This window comes from Urocitellus parryii, chromosome 3, assembly GCF_045843805.1.
Source record: "Urocitellus parryii isolate mUroPar1 chromosome 3, mUroPar1.hap1, whole genome shotgun sequence".
In the NCBI taxonomy this organism is placed as follows: domain Eukaryota; kingdom Metazoa; phylum Chordata; class Mammalia; order Rodentia; family Sciuridae; genus Urocitellus; species Urocitellus parryii.
Window position 1 is genome coordinate 197,072,503 of NC_135533.1, and position 15,773 is coordinate 197,088,275.

At 37.5% G+C, this 15,773-nt stretch overlaps 1 protein-coding gene across 1 annotated transcript in view; it reads right to left on the bottom strand.

Annotated features, from left to right (window-relative positions):
• Ulk4 (unc-51 like kinase 4) overlaps positions 1 to 15,773 on the bottom strand; it is a 539,981-nt gene that overhangs the window by 137,245 nt on the left and 386,963 nt on the right. The window contains 2 exon segments of the mRNA XM_077795670.1: positions 6,160 to 6,258; positions 12,353 to 12,519. Of these exon segments, the coding sequence (XP_077651796.1) occupies positions 6,160 to 6,258; positions 12,353 to 12,519 (266 nt within the window).

A 15,773-nucleotide genomic window follows, 5' to 3' on the forward strand; every position in this document is an offset into this window, starting at 1 on the left:
AGGTATGCGCTGTCATGGCTATTTTGTTCTTAATATTATTATTTTGTAATTGGCATATCATGATTAATAAATATTGTGATATTTCATTTGAACTTATATTAAAATATTTTTCCACATTATTAACATGCTTGGAAAAATCATATTTAATGGTATCATAGAATTGTGTCTTAAAAATGAAATTTAATTTATTTACAATGGGTAAACATAGGTTATTAACAAAATTCTTTTTTTTTTTTTTTAAAGAGAGAGTGAGAGAGGGGAGAGAGAAAGAGAGAGAATTTTTTTTAATATTTATTTTTTAGTTCTCGGCTGACACAACATCTTTGTTGGTATGTGGTGCTGAGGATCGAACCCGGGCTGCACGTATGCCAGGCGAGTGCGCTACCGCTTGAGCCACATCCCCAGCCCCACAAAATTCTTCATACTAAAAATAATTCCATGAATATATCTGTTTTCACAATCAATTCTGTATTTCTGTGATTATTTCCTATGCAAGATTTCTAGAAGTAGAATTCAAATATATAAATTCAAAAGTATAAATAATTTTAAGACTCTTGATATATACCAATTTACCTTTTAATTTACCAACTTTCATTCCATAGTTGGCTTCCAACTTTGAGTTCCAGAACTCGAAAAACCATGGGTAGTTACCATCATCATCAATTCTTCCATAATATGTGAGATATGCATGTGTAAATTATACTAAAATTTGGATGTATTCTGATGTGGTCCTAATTGTTAACCTCTATAACTTTACCTGCATGAGAGTGCAATTACTAAGACTCACTTTCCTCAATGATGCACATAAAAACTCAAGCATTAGTGATGCAAAAATATCATAAGCCTAGATTTTTAAAGTCAAGGAAAGTGTACTGGGAATAAAAAATAAAGTGCACCCTTAAAATCCTTTTAATTAACTAGACTTTGTTTTCGACATGACCCATGCATGTTTCAGTTCAACATTCAAGTCTTTCTTCCATACTACTCTCACTTCCTCTTTCTCTTTGGTCTGTTCTGCTGTCCAGTCTTGTTATGTTAGGGAAACACATCCACATTAAAGCATTACTACTTGAAAATGGGCTTGAAAAGAAGACAATGTAAGGATGTTGGGTAGGTCATCAATGGGAGTGATTTTCTAGAGGAGGTGCCTCAGGCACTCCTTCTTTCCATCACAGAAGTGAATGTTTTCCTACTCAGCTTAGAGCAGGCAGCCTTGATCACTAACAAAATGCTATTTAAAAAATTAGATATGAAAAGTGCTCTTTATGTGTAATATGAATTGTAATGTATTCTGCGGTCATATATAACAAGTTAAAATAAAAAAAAACAAAACAGCATTAAAAAAAACATACTTCAACATTACCACCATTTCAAGACAAAGGTGTAAGAAGTAATGGGAGAGTACACACCTGTAATTCTGGGGCCTTTGTTTCCCTAAAACTACCCAAATATAAACAGTGAATGTCAGAGCCCTGGGAACTGCTGTTAGAAAAGGGTACTGAAGCTGTGGCACCTATTTTGACTGCTTAGAGGCTTCTATGATCACCAGTGCTGCTGGGATCCTAGGGCTGGGTTTTTATATAAGGCAGTTACTACAAGTATAGCAATTTTCAGAAGTACAGGAGTCCCTGGGCAATGCTAACTGCTCTTTCATGTTCTGTCAATCAAAGATGGGGTATAGGTTGTTGCAGAAATCAGGCTGCCCAGTGAATGTTAGAGAAGAACCTGCTAAGAGGGCAACCTCTAGAAAGAAGTCAGATGATGTGATTTGAAAGCAAGTGAACTGGTTAGCCATAAGCTTTACCACCTCTTGAGGGGCTATGGTAGAAGAGCAGGGGTGCAGACAAACTGGATAAATTTGTATTTGATTCTATGTCTTATTAGATTTGGTCTATTCTCAGTTATGCTAAGAAAATACACTGTACATGTTAGCTTTTCACTTCTTTTCCTACAAACATATTTACTGAATCCTTTCTCTATACTAGGTCCCAAAGTGAAGCAAATAGATATGGCCCTTGCCTTCAAAGGACTTACAGTCTAGTGGGGGGAGGAAGACATATACAAATGATTTTGCTACCACATCATTTCAGCTCATTATAACCTGTATTAGTTATAGTTTATAATGATTGCCATGTGAGAATTCGAAATTCCTCCTGAAATTATCAATCATGTGCAGAACTTTGCATATGTCTGGGTCTAGGCATTTTTATGGGCAGAGAGTCTAGAATCATCAGTTTCTCAAAGTAGACTAAGGATATCTTTCTTTTACATACAGTTCACTATGATTCTCCTACAATGTGTCCACTCTGCAATCCATTATCAACTATAGGCAAAACATTAATTGGAAAATTCCAAAAGTAAATAATTCATAAATTTCAAACTGCATGCCATTCTGAGGGTTCTCTGGACACCAACACTATAATACCACTACAATTGATCTGATAACTGAAATAGCTAATAATTGACCAACAGGTGGGATAGGATATACGTGTGGATACGCTGGACAAAGGGATGATTCATGATCTTAGATGGAGCTAGACTGGGAAATTTCATTACAGTACTCAGAACAACATCCTGGGGATTCACAGGGAAAGTCAATAGTAGCCTGTGTCATCACACATTTTTTTAAAAAGAGAAAGGGTGAGTATAGTATAATAAGATATTTTGAGAGGGAGAGCAAGCGAGTGCAACCACATTCACATAACTTTTACAATATGTTTTAATTGCTCTGTTTTATTATTAGTTGCTATTGTTCATCTTTTATTGTGCTTAGTTTATATGCTAAACTTTATCAAAGGTATGCATGTATAAGAAAAAAACAGTACAGATGATCCATGATTTACAATGGAGTTACATTCAGATAAACCCATCGTAATTTCAAAGTATCTTAAGATGAAATGCCTTTAATACACCTAACCCACCAAACATTACAGAAAGCAACACAGCTCAACAAGCATCTTGAGAGACTATCACTAGCATATTGCTAGCCTGAGAAAGGATCAGAATTTAAAGTACAATTTCTACTGAATGCATATAACTCTCAAACCACAGTAAAGTTAAAAAAAATTCCAAGTCAAGCCATCATAATTGGGGGGCATCCGTATACGCAGTTTACCCAGAGCTTTAGGCATCCATTGGCAGTCTTGGAATTTATCTTCCACAGACAAGGGAGATCGACTGTGGTTCATAAACTATGGATTGATAGGTTTCATATTCTGTTAAGGATAAGTAGTTTATTTTCATAGAACCATATGTGAAAAGAACCTCAAAAACTAGCAAGTTCACTCCTCTGTCTGTAAGCCAAAAACCTCAAAAATTATCCAAGTAAGATGAAACCTGAAAGTCGGTTTATTTTTTTTCCCACAGGAAAGCAATTCCAGCACCCCATCCTGTAACCTATTACATTTTTAAACAACCACTGTAAAATTTATCTTTGATCTAGATGTGCTCTAGTTTAGGTCCTCCATGGCCTTATTACTATTTTTCTTTTCTTTATATACAGCTATAAACGTTTGTTAATCTTTCCCACAAAAGATACATGGCAATGTTCTTGTCACAGGCCATTTTTAAGTCTAATGGCTCCAGTGATAAATGTGGATATACACAATACAGCTCACATACATTAGGCAGACGCCTGGCCAATAAACAGGAACCTAAGTATGATCAAGTTACTTGTAACAGAGGCACTGTCCCACAGAGCTGGGAAAAATATCTCAGAGAATGATTTTTATCCTTGGGTAATTACCTACTCTGGATGCCAGGGCTGCATCGCCATGAGACACCTGGGATCTAAGATGAACAGTGTAAGAGGCTGCTCCAGGAGAACTCCAGGGAAAATCAGGAAGACCTATAGCAATTGCTCTTCAAGCAAACCTGACTCCGTACTTTTACATATGTAAATATTCACAGTAAATAATCAGAAGAAAAATTCAAAAAAGAGAGTTGACAAGAGGGACCTTTGGGAAGAATCTGTAAACACCAGTGGGGGGAATCTACAAAAAAAGTTCCAGAATCTGCTGAGTAAAGAGCCTGAGCTGAGCAGAGGGGTCTTGTCTCAGGCCAGCTGAGTGGAGAGAAAGAGGAGGAGGAGTGCTAAATGAAGGAAAGAGTAGCCATCAAAAAAAAAAAAAAAATAGCAAGCAGAGGATTAGGGTAGATTCACATATAGGATAACATGTGATTGAATGAAAATTTTCACAGAAATGACACTCAACTGCCAAAGTGAGAAAAGAAAGCAATTCGATTATGAAATGCAGCCAGGACCCTACTAGGTACCTTCCCATATACCACCTTGTTTAATCTTCCCAGGTGAGAATCAAAGGTGCCTCATCCAAGATCATACAAGCTGGCTGGCAGCACAGTCAGGCACTGAGTTTTTGATTTCTGACTCCAAGTCCAGGGTGCCTCCACTTACCTGGCAACCTCTAGCCTAGAATCACATTCCAATTGAAGTAGTTGGGGGATAAAACTGTATGGAAATGGGCTTCATGAATTTCAGAAACTAGCTGTAGTACAAACCAATAAAAATTATCACATAATCCTAATTGAATCCTGAACCAAATGAAATGCCACTTTTGTAAAGCCCCAATGGCCAGATACTGGCATTTTTATGTAATTCAGTGTATCACAAAGGCATTTAAAAGAAAGAAAAAAGGCGTTAGCCCCGAAGGTAGAACCCAAAGTTGTGCTTCAATCTTACAAAAGGCAGGAAAAGGATGGGGGAAGAATACATAAAGCATGTTAAATATTTAAATGAAAAATCCTAAAATATCAACACAAAAGACCATGTTACCGGTTCTAAGCTGACCTCCTTCCTTTATCACAGGAACTCCTAAAGTCAGCCTTCAGGTAAAACCTTCCGATTTTGAACATGGCAGATGCCTATCACCCTGTTTAACACACCTGTGCTGCCGGCAGACAATCACTTGTCTGCTCAAAGTTCCTGGTTCTCTGCCCTTCAATGACCTCAGAATCGATAGAAAACTCCCCAAGCAGCACCTAGGTCCCTGAAGCATCAAGTCTGCATTGTAAGTTTCAGTCTCTACTCTTAACACTCCAAGAATTTTTCATCATGGCCTGTTCTGGTTGTTAAAATTCAATTACCTGGGATAGACACCTGTTCAACAAACAATTCTGAAAGATGCAAATTCCTCCACAACAGGAGATGGGTCTGCCTACTCCCTTTTGAGATTTAAGTCTAATCACTCAAACTCGGCAATGAGCCATGTAACAGGGAAGTTATTACAAGTATAGGCAGAGTCAAGCTCATCAGCTACTGGGTGAGGCTGTTCCTGCATTTTGAAAGCACATCTTAATCATTTATATTTCCCAATTAACTCTAAGGAATTGGATATGACTACATAAAGTAGAAGTGTAAGATAACTTTTATCTTTCCTAAACAAAAAATGATTTATGAAGTCTACAAGCACTTTTCCTCATTCATGTGTTTCTCATTGTTTTCGGGACAAAACGCAAAAGTAGCCTCATTCAGAATCTCTCCCTAAACTATGCAAATTGCATCTGGAGATGACTCCTAACTAAGGGCATTTTTCAAAACTTAAAAAAAAAATACAGAATGGATTTCTAATCCAGTTGATTATGTTTCAACGAGAGTATTTCCAAGAGTTGTACGAGTTGTCCATAGGACAACTAGAATTGTAGTGGGGAAAGTGTGGGCTTTGAGATCAGACATCTAGCCCTATTATTCTGTATTATATATTCTGTAAGCTTTAGGGTTCTTATTTGTAAGGTGAGGATGGGCTTTTCATCATAAATAAGGAAGGACTAAATGAGACCAAAGGTAAAAAGCACTGAGAGCAGAACCTAGCTCACTGAAGCACAGGATACCATGTGGCAAATATGAAATCACTTTCATAGTACTTACTATGTGTCAGGTACTGTTCACTTAATCGCCATAATATCCTCAATTCCACACTCATTTAAGTATTCTGCCTTACTTAAATATCTATTTAAATAAATGATATGGTTTTAAACCATAAATTTAGTATTTCCAGAGCAAAAAAACCTTTCAAAGTTCTTTTGGTTCTAGTTTTGAAGGGGATTAAAATAGCATAGAAACTCAAAAGTTCATGAAATTCAAATAAAATTACTTCAACCTCAGAAATATTCTGAAAGACACATAAACAGGTGAGCTCTTACCAGTGGAATAAGCAGGCTAATGAGGTCTGTCAGTGGTTTGCAGAGCACTAGCAGGTCTTCGGCAGCCTGAGTGTCCCCTCCTAAACCAGACTTCTGGGCCTAGAAGAGTGGGAAGATAAATAAAAATGGGTCTTGGTGATTAGTCAGCTTAGCTATAGGACACAGATCCACTCAGACCAGCAGAAGTAAGGGTCTGGAGAAGCATTCTGCCTGGGTCCCTGACACAGGACATAGAGGCCCCAGAAGAGAGATAACATGACAAACAATGCACATGCTGCCACTGCCACCAGCTCAGGATTCAGAGGCAGACCAGTGAGCCCACAGATAAAGAAATAACAAGAACTGCTGCTGGAGAAAGGATGGTGACACTCCACATGCTGAAGAGGATAAGCACTTTATCTTTCCTACCTTCCTGAGATGAGGTGCTTTAGCCCCATTTCTTAGGTGAGAAGACTGAAGTTTAGAGAAACTATGTCATTTGTCTAAAGTCCCACAGATAATGAGTGACAAAGCTATTTGATTCCAATTCATGTATACTAATCTTAGTATTTTTATGCACAGTGTGTGTGGGTATGTATGTGTGTGTGTGTGTGTGTGTGTGTATATATAAATTTTGCTATGTTTTCCTTGCATGCATGCATACACCTGCACAGAGAACACCTTCTAGAATATTTACCTAATATACCATTGAATGAAAAGGCTTCATATACTGATCTACATTTCTTATGACATATAAGCTTAAACTACCTAAGAATAAGAAATGAGTGAATGGTTTTTACTTTAAGTGCAAATCTCCCAGGAGTTTTATAGAACTGTCATATTCCAAAGGACATTTCTATAATAGAGATGAATTGTTTTATATTGAAAAGTAATATTGATATTTATTGTGTTTGCCATAGGATGTATATATTTCATTCATACTTTTTCTCTCTGATTTTACTTTTATTCAGAAAAAAACAAACCAATTTTAGATGACCTTTGCCTGAACTCACGGAGCAGGCTGCCCAGACTTGGATCATTAACCTGGACTCCAAGATCTTTCTCATGAATGCCAAGTTTGCTTCTGCACTTCAGACCTGTGTACAGAATTTCAGATGTCTGCCTTTTTTTTTTTTTGGTTCAAAATTACTTGATTTAAAATGAGATACTTATCTTTTAGCAATATACACCTCTCTAGAGCTATGGGGAACAATAGTGATCATTAATTTGGAAGCTTGGAGCTTCCCTCTTACCTACCTCACTATTGGAAAGGCAGAGCTTTCTCCCAGAAAATAAATGTGTTGCACTGTCCTAGAGGCCTGAACCTTCTTGAATCTTGGTGGTTGGTCCTGTGCTTTCTTAAGCATTGTCTGACATGGAATATTGGCCTTATCACACAAAACATTTAACATGTCTTCCTTTAAAGTAAATTGATTCCCTCTTGGTAAGGCTGTGTTGCAAATCAGGACCTAGGCAACAGCAAGGGGCATGGTGTCCCTGCTTCCTTTCCAAACCTCATAAATAAGCAGATGGAGCAAAGGAGCAAGCCCACAACGGGGAACTTTTCCACCAGGATGTTTGGTGGAGCTCTGGATCCTCCAAGATCTGCACAGTTGTTTATTACTAGAGCCAAGAAACATCTAGACTCTGCCCAGCAATGGTCATGGGTTCCAGAGAGAAAATGTTGCAGCTTTGTAGCACAGAGAATTGCATGACAGGAATGCATTTAGAAATTCAATTCTCTTCACAAAAGTGTCAGCACACAATGGAATCTCTGTGCAGCAAGGGCTACGTGGAACAGAAAACAAAGGTTCCAACAAACAAATGCAGAGGCCCAGGTTTGCTCTCTTCCCAATACGTCTTCACTTCTCAGAATCATGCTTCCTCTAATGAGCCTTCTGACAACCAGATCTGTGGCCCTTTGGGTGCATCTTGCACAGGGTTCCTGTCTCTACACTGTCAGCCTCTGTGCTCTCCAAACCCCTTTCTAGAACTTACTGTCACTTGTCACTGCTACACAGTAACTTTTCCCATGACTAGCCATCGGATATTCTTGACCTACCTAACTGGTACAGTCCAGGCGAGAGAAGATAGTGGTCTAGGTTAAAGTTTGAGAGGAGTAATTGGATGTTAGATATTTAAGGTAGAATCTATATTATTTGATGACAGATTATATGTGGAATATGAAAAATGAAAATTTTAAGATGCATGCCCAGGTTTTTGTTTGCACAGCAGGGTGAGGGTGGCATGACTTGCTGGCAGGGGAATGGGTTTGGAAGACAAATCCTGAGTTCAGTTATGGACTATGGGATAGGGGGTGGTCACAATAATTAAGGTGCTGTATATATGTATGGATCTCCCTGAGAACTCTGGGTAGAAATAACAAATCTAACAGTCTTAAGATATAAAACCTGGGGATATCAATATTTACTATTAAATGTTTAATATTAAATAGCAATATAATAGGATATAATATGAGATAGAATATAGCCAACTTCTTGGCATAAAAATGTGTGGATTAATACAGTTTTGTGATGTCTACCATTGCTACATGAACCTAGTGCACAGAAGCAAGTGCTCCAAGAGGTCTGCTGATAAACACAAAGGGAGGCCATCTGTACAGAATGAGACAGTTTGCTACCCATGCAGTTGCTGGTAGGTTTAAGCACATGCTACAGCACAAATGTCCATGGTGTGGACCAGATCAGTCCAATTCCACACTCATTGTGCTCCCCAGATGCTCTCATGTGCGTGCTCTTGATGCAGAGATGACCAAGACTCAGTCTTTACTCTCCAGGAATTCACAATTAAATTTAAAAGATAACCAGTTTCCAAACAACTTCACAAAAGACAGTACAAAACTTCTACAATAGAAATAAAAACAAAGTTTGGGTGGCATAATGTGACAAATGACTTCATCATTTGGGTGATGTTGAATAAAGTCTATGTGGAGTATGTAATTTCGGAAGTTGGGGATTTCACGAGGAAAGGCAAGGGAGTAACAAGAATCAGGATCCACTTAGAAGATGGTGATGGGAATGCTTGGTTTGGGTATGGGCAGCATAGAAGCCTGGCAGATGAGACATCATGTGGCTGAACCATACAAGAGCCTGAGTGTCTCCCCAGAGAGTCGTAAATATGTGTCATAGATAATGAGGTGTCACTGAAGTTTTCAAAGGAAAGGATATGATCAGGACCATGGGCTACAGCAGAAAAATTTCACCTGCACTCAACAACTGGGCCAGGACAATTCATGGGGAAGAGCTACAAGGGGAAGACCACTGAAGAATCAAACTGGATAATTCCAAAAGATTCTAAAAATAGAAACTACAGCCTCCCCAATCATAGATAAGCTTTATGTGCATGTGAGACTAAAATGCAGTGACCCTATCTCAGTCTTCTAATGGAGATTCTGACACTTGCCTACACTCACTACAATACACCTGCAAATTATCAACAGTTGAACAGACAACTAAAGAATAATGTAAAAAGCTTTCCTACACCCACTTCAGAAATGACAGAAAAAAACCTAGGAATGGAAAGTTTGGTAACCTGGGTTATATTACTAAATATTTACCTTCCTTAGAAAGGCCATCCCCAGCCTCAAAACTGAGTTTGGCCCCTCTCCCATTAGTCATTCTGCAGCACCCTGTACCTTTCAATTGTTGCATTTTTCTCAATACAATAAAATGAAAATTGGCTTATTATTTGTGTATTGACCATCTTCCTTACTAAACCGTAAGCTCCCTGACAGCTAACACCCTTTTCTTTCTTGACCTCTACTTAAATTATAGGTGCCTAGCCCTATGCTAGGCTCCTAAGTACAAAATAAACCACCAAACATAACTCACAAGCCTGCTAGGAGTTAATCAGCAAATATGAACTAAGGGCCCTCTCATACAGCAGGACACAGAAATGAGGAAGTCATGGTCCACAGTAAGCTTGTTATAGACAAGAAATTGAGTACCTTTCTTCTTGTTGCTGTTTATGATACAGCAACCAATTACTGGCTAACTTCCCGAGCCAAGTATATGTAAGACACTTAATATTTATACATACATACTGAGTTTCACCACAACTCTGCAGAGTAGTTATCATATCTGCTTTACAGATGAGAAAAGCGGTACTCAAACAGGTAAAGTGATTTGTTCAGGCCCACACAGGTGTGCTTGGCCCTTGAATAGAAGATATTCCAGTTTGCAAGGCCCAACACTTCACCACACCAGTGAATCTAAAGCACTTTATTTTCTATCTCTCTATATGTCACACATAACACTCAGAAGGTTAAAATTGGACCAATGCTGAATTTCAGGGAAACTTGGGGGCAGTGATTTTACTCTAGATGGAGAGTCTGACACTTGCCTACACTCACTACTCATGGATCAAACCACTCTCTTCCTTGGAAAAGAAAAGTACTTCATAAATCTAACCACTGTTATAATTTACACACTGCCACTCTTCAATTCTACTTTAAAGAAGTTTCTGTATAAAGTAGATAGAGATTTTGAGTGCAAAAGAATCCCTAGTGTGGAGTATTTTGTAAATGGAAAAGGTGACTGATGGTTTTGCAAAGTACTTACAGCTCCGTGTTTCAGGTGGCTATGCCTTTGATGAGCACTCCATTTCTTTCCCCAACTCTTTCCCCTAACTCAGTCTCAAGGACTCTACCTCTTTCAGACTGATGCCAGGTATCATGGAGATCAAAGCCAGAGGTCGAGGCCAAAGCAATATGTGACAGATATTATAAGGAAGGATTCAGAAAGATGATAGCATTAAAAGACAGTGTTAAAGATTACGAAAAAAATTAAAACCAATGATCTATTGGCACAGTAGCCAACGGGAAAAAAGATAATTAGAAAACATTTGTATTAAGGAGTTTTCTTTTAAATACCCCTAAATATATATATTTATATATTGTGATAAAGGAGAATTTCTATTATCTGGGCTTTTTAACTTCTGATCCTTTTTATTAACCTAAAATTTACAAGACATAGTCTTTTATAGACTGATATCACCAAGGTATTTATCTCTTGAAGAATTCCATAAAACTACCACTGTAGTTTTATATTCTCTGAAGACAGACTCTGTAGAAAAAAGGAAAAGCTAGAAAAAATACAGTAACTCAAGATTCCCAAAGTACTTAAAATGCTTTTCTGTTAATTTAAAATGATTATAGATGAGCAAATAAAAACAACAAGATAATACGAAGGCCATGTTAACTTACTGGCTTTATAATTTGGGTTAAACACTTAGTAACTACCAGATTTGTTCCAAGGATTGTGGAATTATTTATTAAATCATACTCGACAAGCCAAATACTTGACTGGCTTAACAGTGCATAAAAGATACCATATATCATAGTGATAACCCAGGGTCTAGGGATTCATTCTTGGCTCTGCTACTCTGACTCCTGGCAAGGTATCAAAACAGTTCAGTTCAACTTTAGCTCCTGCATATATCTGAGCTAGGATGCTACTATTTGATATACCTCTCTTGTAATTTTACCAGGCTTTTAAACATCACAATGAATTCATATTGGCTATGTGCCTTTCTCTTGATCTAAGAAATCAGCTGAGTCAGTTGGTTAGGAGAGACCATCAAATGAATTAGGCATGTGGAGACATATCACACGAAAGCACTCAATAAAACCACATCTCCTTCTGTCCTTAGGACATGATACTAAGTAAGCACAGGTTAGACTTCAGGCCCAACTGAATTTTTCTATAGCCAATGAATATACCTCTGATCCTTCAAATCACCTCACAATTCCACGTTAACAGTTATAAGGGAAAGCAAATGAGAAAGTTTATATGATATACATACATGTTTACATGTATCTTATTACACCAAATGTGTGTGCGTGCAAAAACTTCCAATCCATTATTTCTAGAAAGCTAACCCCTCTTGCTGATGAAGTCTGGACATGAAAGTCTGCACCTTACTTGGCCTGCCCTAGGACGCACCTCAGGGAAGTGCTTTCCTTAGACAGAAGTAATTTCCCAACTAATGCTAAGTCTTTGCTTACTATGCCTCTCTTGTCTTCCCTTAGGATTTTGTGATCAAATCCTCTCTTGACATTGGTCATCCCAAGTTGGCTTTTGGTAGTCTTGAATAAAATGTTATTTTTAAAAAGATAATACTCATCAGAAACAACAAAGAGGAAAGTGTGACTTTGAGTAGGATTGTTCAAGATGTAAGAAAAGTGATTCTCTACCTGCAAAGCCAGGCGTACAACGCTGGATGTATACGTCAGTATGCCATGCAAAATATCAAGCAGGGAAAATAGCAGTGTGGCTGCCATCTCATTGTTGTTTTTATTGTCCGCATCCAAGCACAGTGTGGCAGTTTCAGTGAATAGATTACAGACGTGACTGACAAGTCCTGAGGATAAAAAAAGGAAAAAACACTCATCATAAAACAATGTGTCACATGAACCAGACAGAGAGGCATTCTTACTCTATGTTGCATAAACTTCCAATCCTAAGCAGTACACTTAACCATATTCACTGGGCAAGCTATTTAAGATGCAAGTGATTCTGATGCAAGGGTTCCCAAAACACACTTAGAGAATAATCAGAGGATTCTGACACTGAAGGAAAAAGTGTTATTCACAAACATGCTGTCCCCAGATTCCCCATTGGAGGTCAGCATTCTTCAATTAAAAAATTAGGGACCATGATGGGACCCATCATCTCATGAGGTCTATAAGTAGTAAGTGGGTTATGTCCAGAAGATAATGCAAAAAAGCAATTTTTTTCTCATGAATTTCAACAATGTAAGATTAATAATGATTTTAAGAAATTTAAAATTTAGAAATTGCCATGTCCTATCATTTCGACTCTGTAAACCTATTAAAAGTACAGCTGGTTCTCATCAACTTTTAGTTTTATGTTATCTGCCATAACAAATACATTTTCACATTTTGGTAACATTATTATTTACATTTAACTTGGCATTTTTATTGTTATTATTATTTAGCATTAGCCTTTGAATTTATAAAAATGAATGAGATATAAATGTGATTAAAATAAAATCATGTAAACCTAAATAATGAATAAGACCTTGGGCACCAGTGAAACATCAAAATGTTCTTTAAAATTTTTTTTTTCCAAAGACAATGTCTTACACAAGCAGATTATGGGAGAGAATGGTAAAGAAATACAACATGTATTGAAAGCTGGATGGCATTCGATCCACAATCCATTTGCCCCCAGCCCCCAGGTCAAATGAATGGAAACCCTGCCAGCCACAGCCATTCAAGCTTTGGCATCTCTTCCAGACAGCACATATTGTTGCTTCCAGCAAACCAATCTAGTTTTCTTGTCAACTATAAAAGCAACTAGTTGTCATTAAAGGCAAAGACACACCAAAATTACAAAGTCATCAAAACTGTACTCCTTGTGGCAAAAACAGGTATAAGACACAATTAACAAGGTGCTTTAAAAAAAATTGAGCCCTAAGGTTGAAGATAAATACACTTGAAGAGAAAGTAGAATGAATTATTGTCAAAGTCTCTTTATTAAATGACAAAGTCTTATAGCACATATCACCAATGACAAAGTGCAGAGAAACCAGGCATGACCAGGCATTTTCCATACAGCTATTATGCATCACTTCTGTGCATGCTATGAAATAGTACTTGTCATCCCTGAGATGCAGATGGGGTAGAAAGACTTTAAAATGAAGTATTCGGTAAGCATGTACTGCAAGAGAAGGTGTATCCCTTCTGGCGTTCCTGAGGAATTTATAGCATATCATACAGAAAAACTGGTGGTGTCCAGCTTGGAGCAGCAGAGAAGGAAGTGGCTCTTCAGAAAGCAGAGGTGACCTATGAGCAGCCATCTACATACAGCTTGAATCAGAGTAAACCACTGGCAGGCCACAATGTTCTCTCCATGTTCATTCAGTTTTATATCAGAACATCCTTCCTTAAAAGGATGAATGCAATCAAATCCCTTCTGGGAAGGGAAGACTTTCCAGCCTGCTACAGGAACAAAATAAGGCAAGAAGTGCCCAGCTCTGATTTTGCACACTGAAGTCACCAGCTCCCCCGGGGAAGGTGTTCAAATGAGATTAGAAGTATGAGGCAAAAATCTTTTTCACTATAGTGATAATGCCAGAAAGAACCACCAATGATTTTAGGTGACCAATCTCAGTCACATTTTCAGTTTTCTTCAGAGCCAGAACTCTCACTTAGGGTCAATATCTATGTTTTTCATGTCTCAACTATTTATTACAAAAACAAAGTCAGAGACAGTTCAGTAAAATGAACCCTTTTTTCAACAATTATCAACATTTTGTCAATCTTGTTTTATCTACTTGTTATTAAAACTATTTTAAAGCAAATCAGATACCTTATTTCTTCTGTAAATACTTTAGTATAGCTCAACAGATAAAACTGTTTGACCTGTACTGTCATTACCACCTAATAAAATTATTTCTTAATATACAAAATACAGTATGTTCAAAACATTTATCATAGTATAAAATGATTCTTTTATACAATGGAATACTCTAAAAAGGAATGAACTGCAGATTCCCACAACAATAATGGACAAATCTCTAAAACAATGCTGAGACACAGACCCTAGAAACAAAGAAAAAGTCTACAAATTGTAAAACATATTTATATACATATATAATAAACATATTTATAAACATATTTATAAACATATTTGTTTAAAATTTCAAAGAAAACCTGTCTTTGTTGATTTATATCAGAACAGCACTTGCTTCTGGGAGAGGCGCAGAATAGGATTTTCTATGGTGACAGGAATGTTCTATATTTGATGGGATGCTGGTTACAAGCATGTATGCTTTTTTTAAATTAAATGAATTTTATATGTAAGATTAGCATATTTCACTGCATATAAATTATACTTATTACATATTATTTTTAAATGCAGAGATATATTAGAGAAATGTTTGAGAAGATAAATGAAGAGGTGTGTGTGGTTTTCCCTGGGATATAATAAGAACATTAACTGAGCCCTTGCTGTGTCTGGTAGTACATATGCTTATTGGAAGAAATGGAGAAGTAAATTTTTTAGGAACTCTAAGTTAGCTTTTAAAATATGCTGAGTTTGAGATAACAGAAGGGCATCCAAAGTGTTGATTTGCAAAGGCAGTTGGAAAGTAAGCCCTAAAGTCTAAGTAGCAGTTCAGACTGGGAAAGGGGAGGTGGGAGATGACTGGAGAGAACAAAAAAGTTCAGAAGAGACGGGCAAGATTGAGAGGCAAAGACTGAGGACTGAGTAAATCCCAGAAATGGTCAGGGAAACAGGAAATGGAGGCACAGGTGATAGAGCAGGAATCAGGATTATGTAAGGCCATGAATATCAAGGAATGATTAGAATTAAAAAAAGAAAAGGGGATGTCAAGAATGTCTAACTGAAGATCAGTAAGATAGAAGAATAGAAGGCCCAAGTTCACTACCCCATAGAAAGGCCAAACAGCAACTATCCCAAGAGAACACCTTAGTGGAAAAAAAATAAAAACAGACAGTCTGCCTGAGACACCTTATGGTCCACAGAACTGAATAAAAACTGCATGAAACGGGTAAGAGAAATGGTCTCACTGTGCATCACCCTTCTCCCTCTCCAAGTGGACACAGAGTCCAACAAAGAAGTTTACCC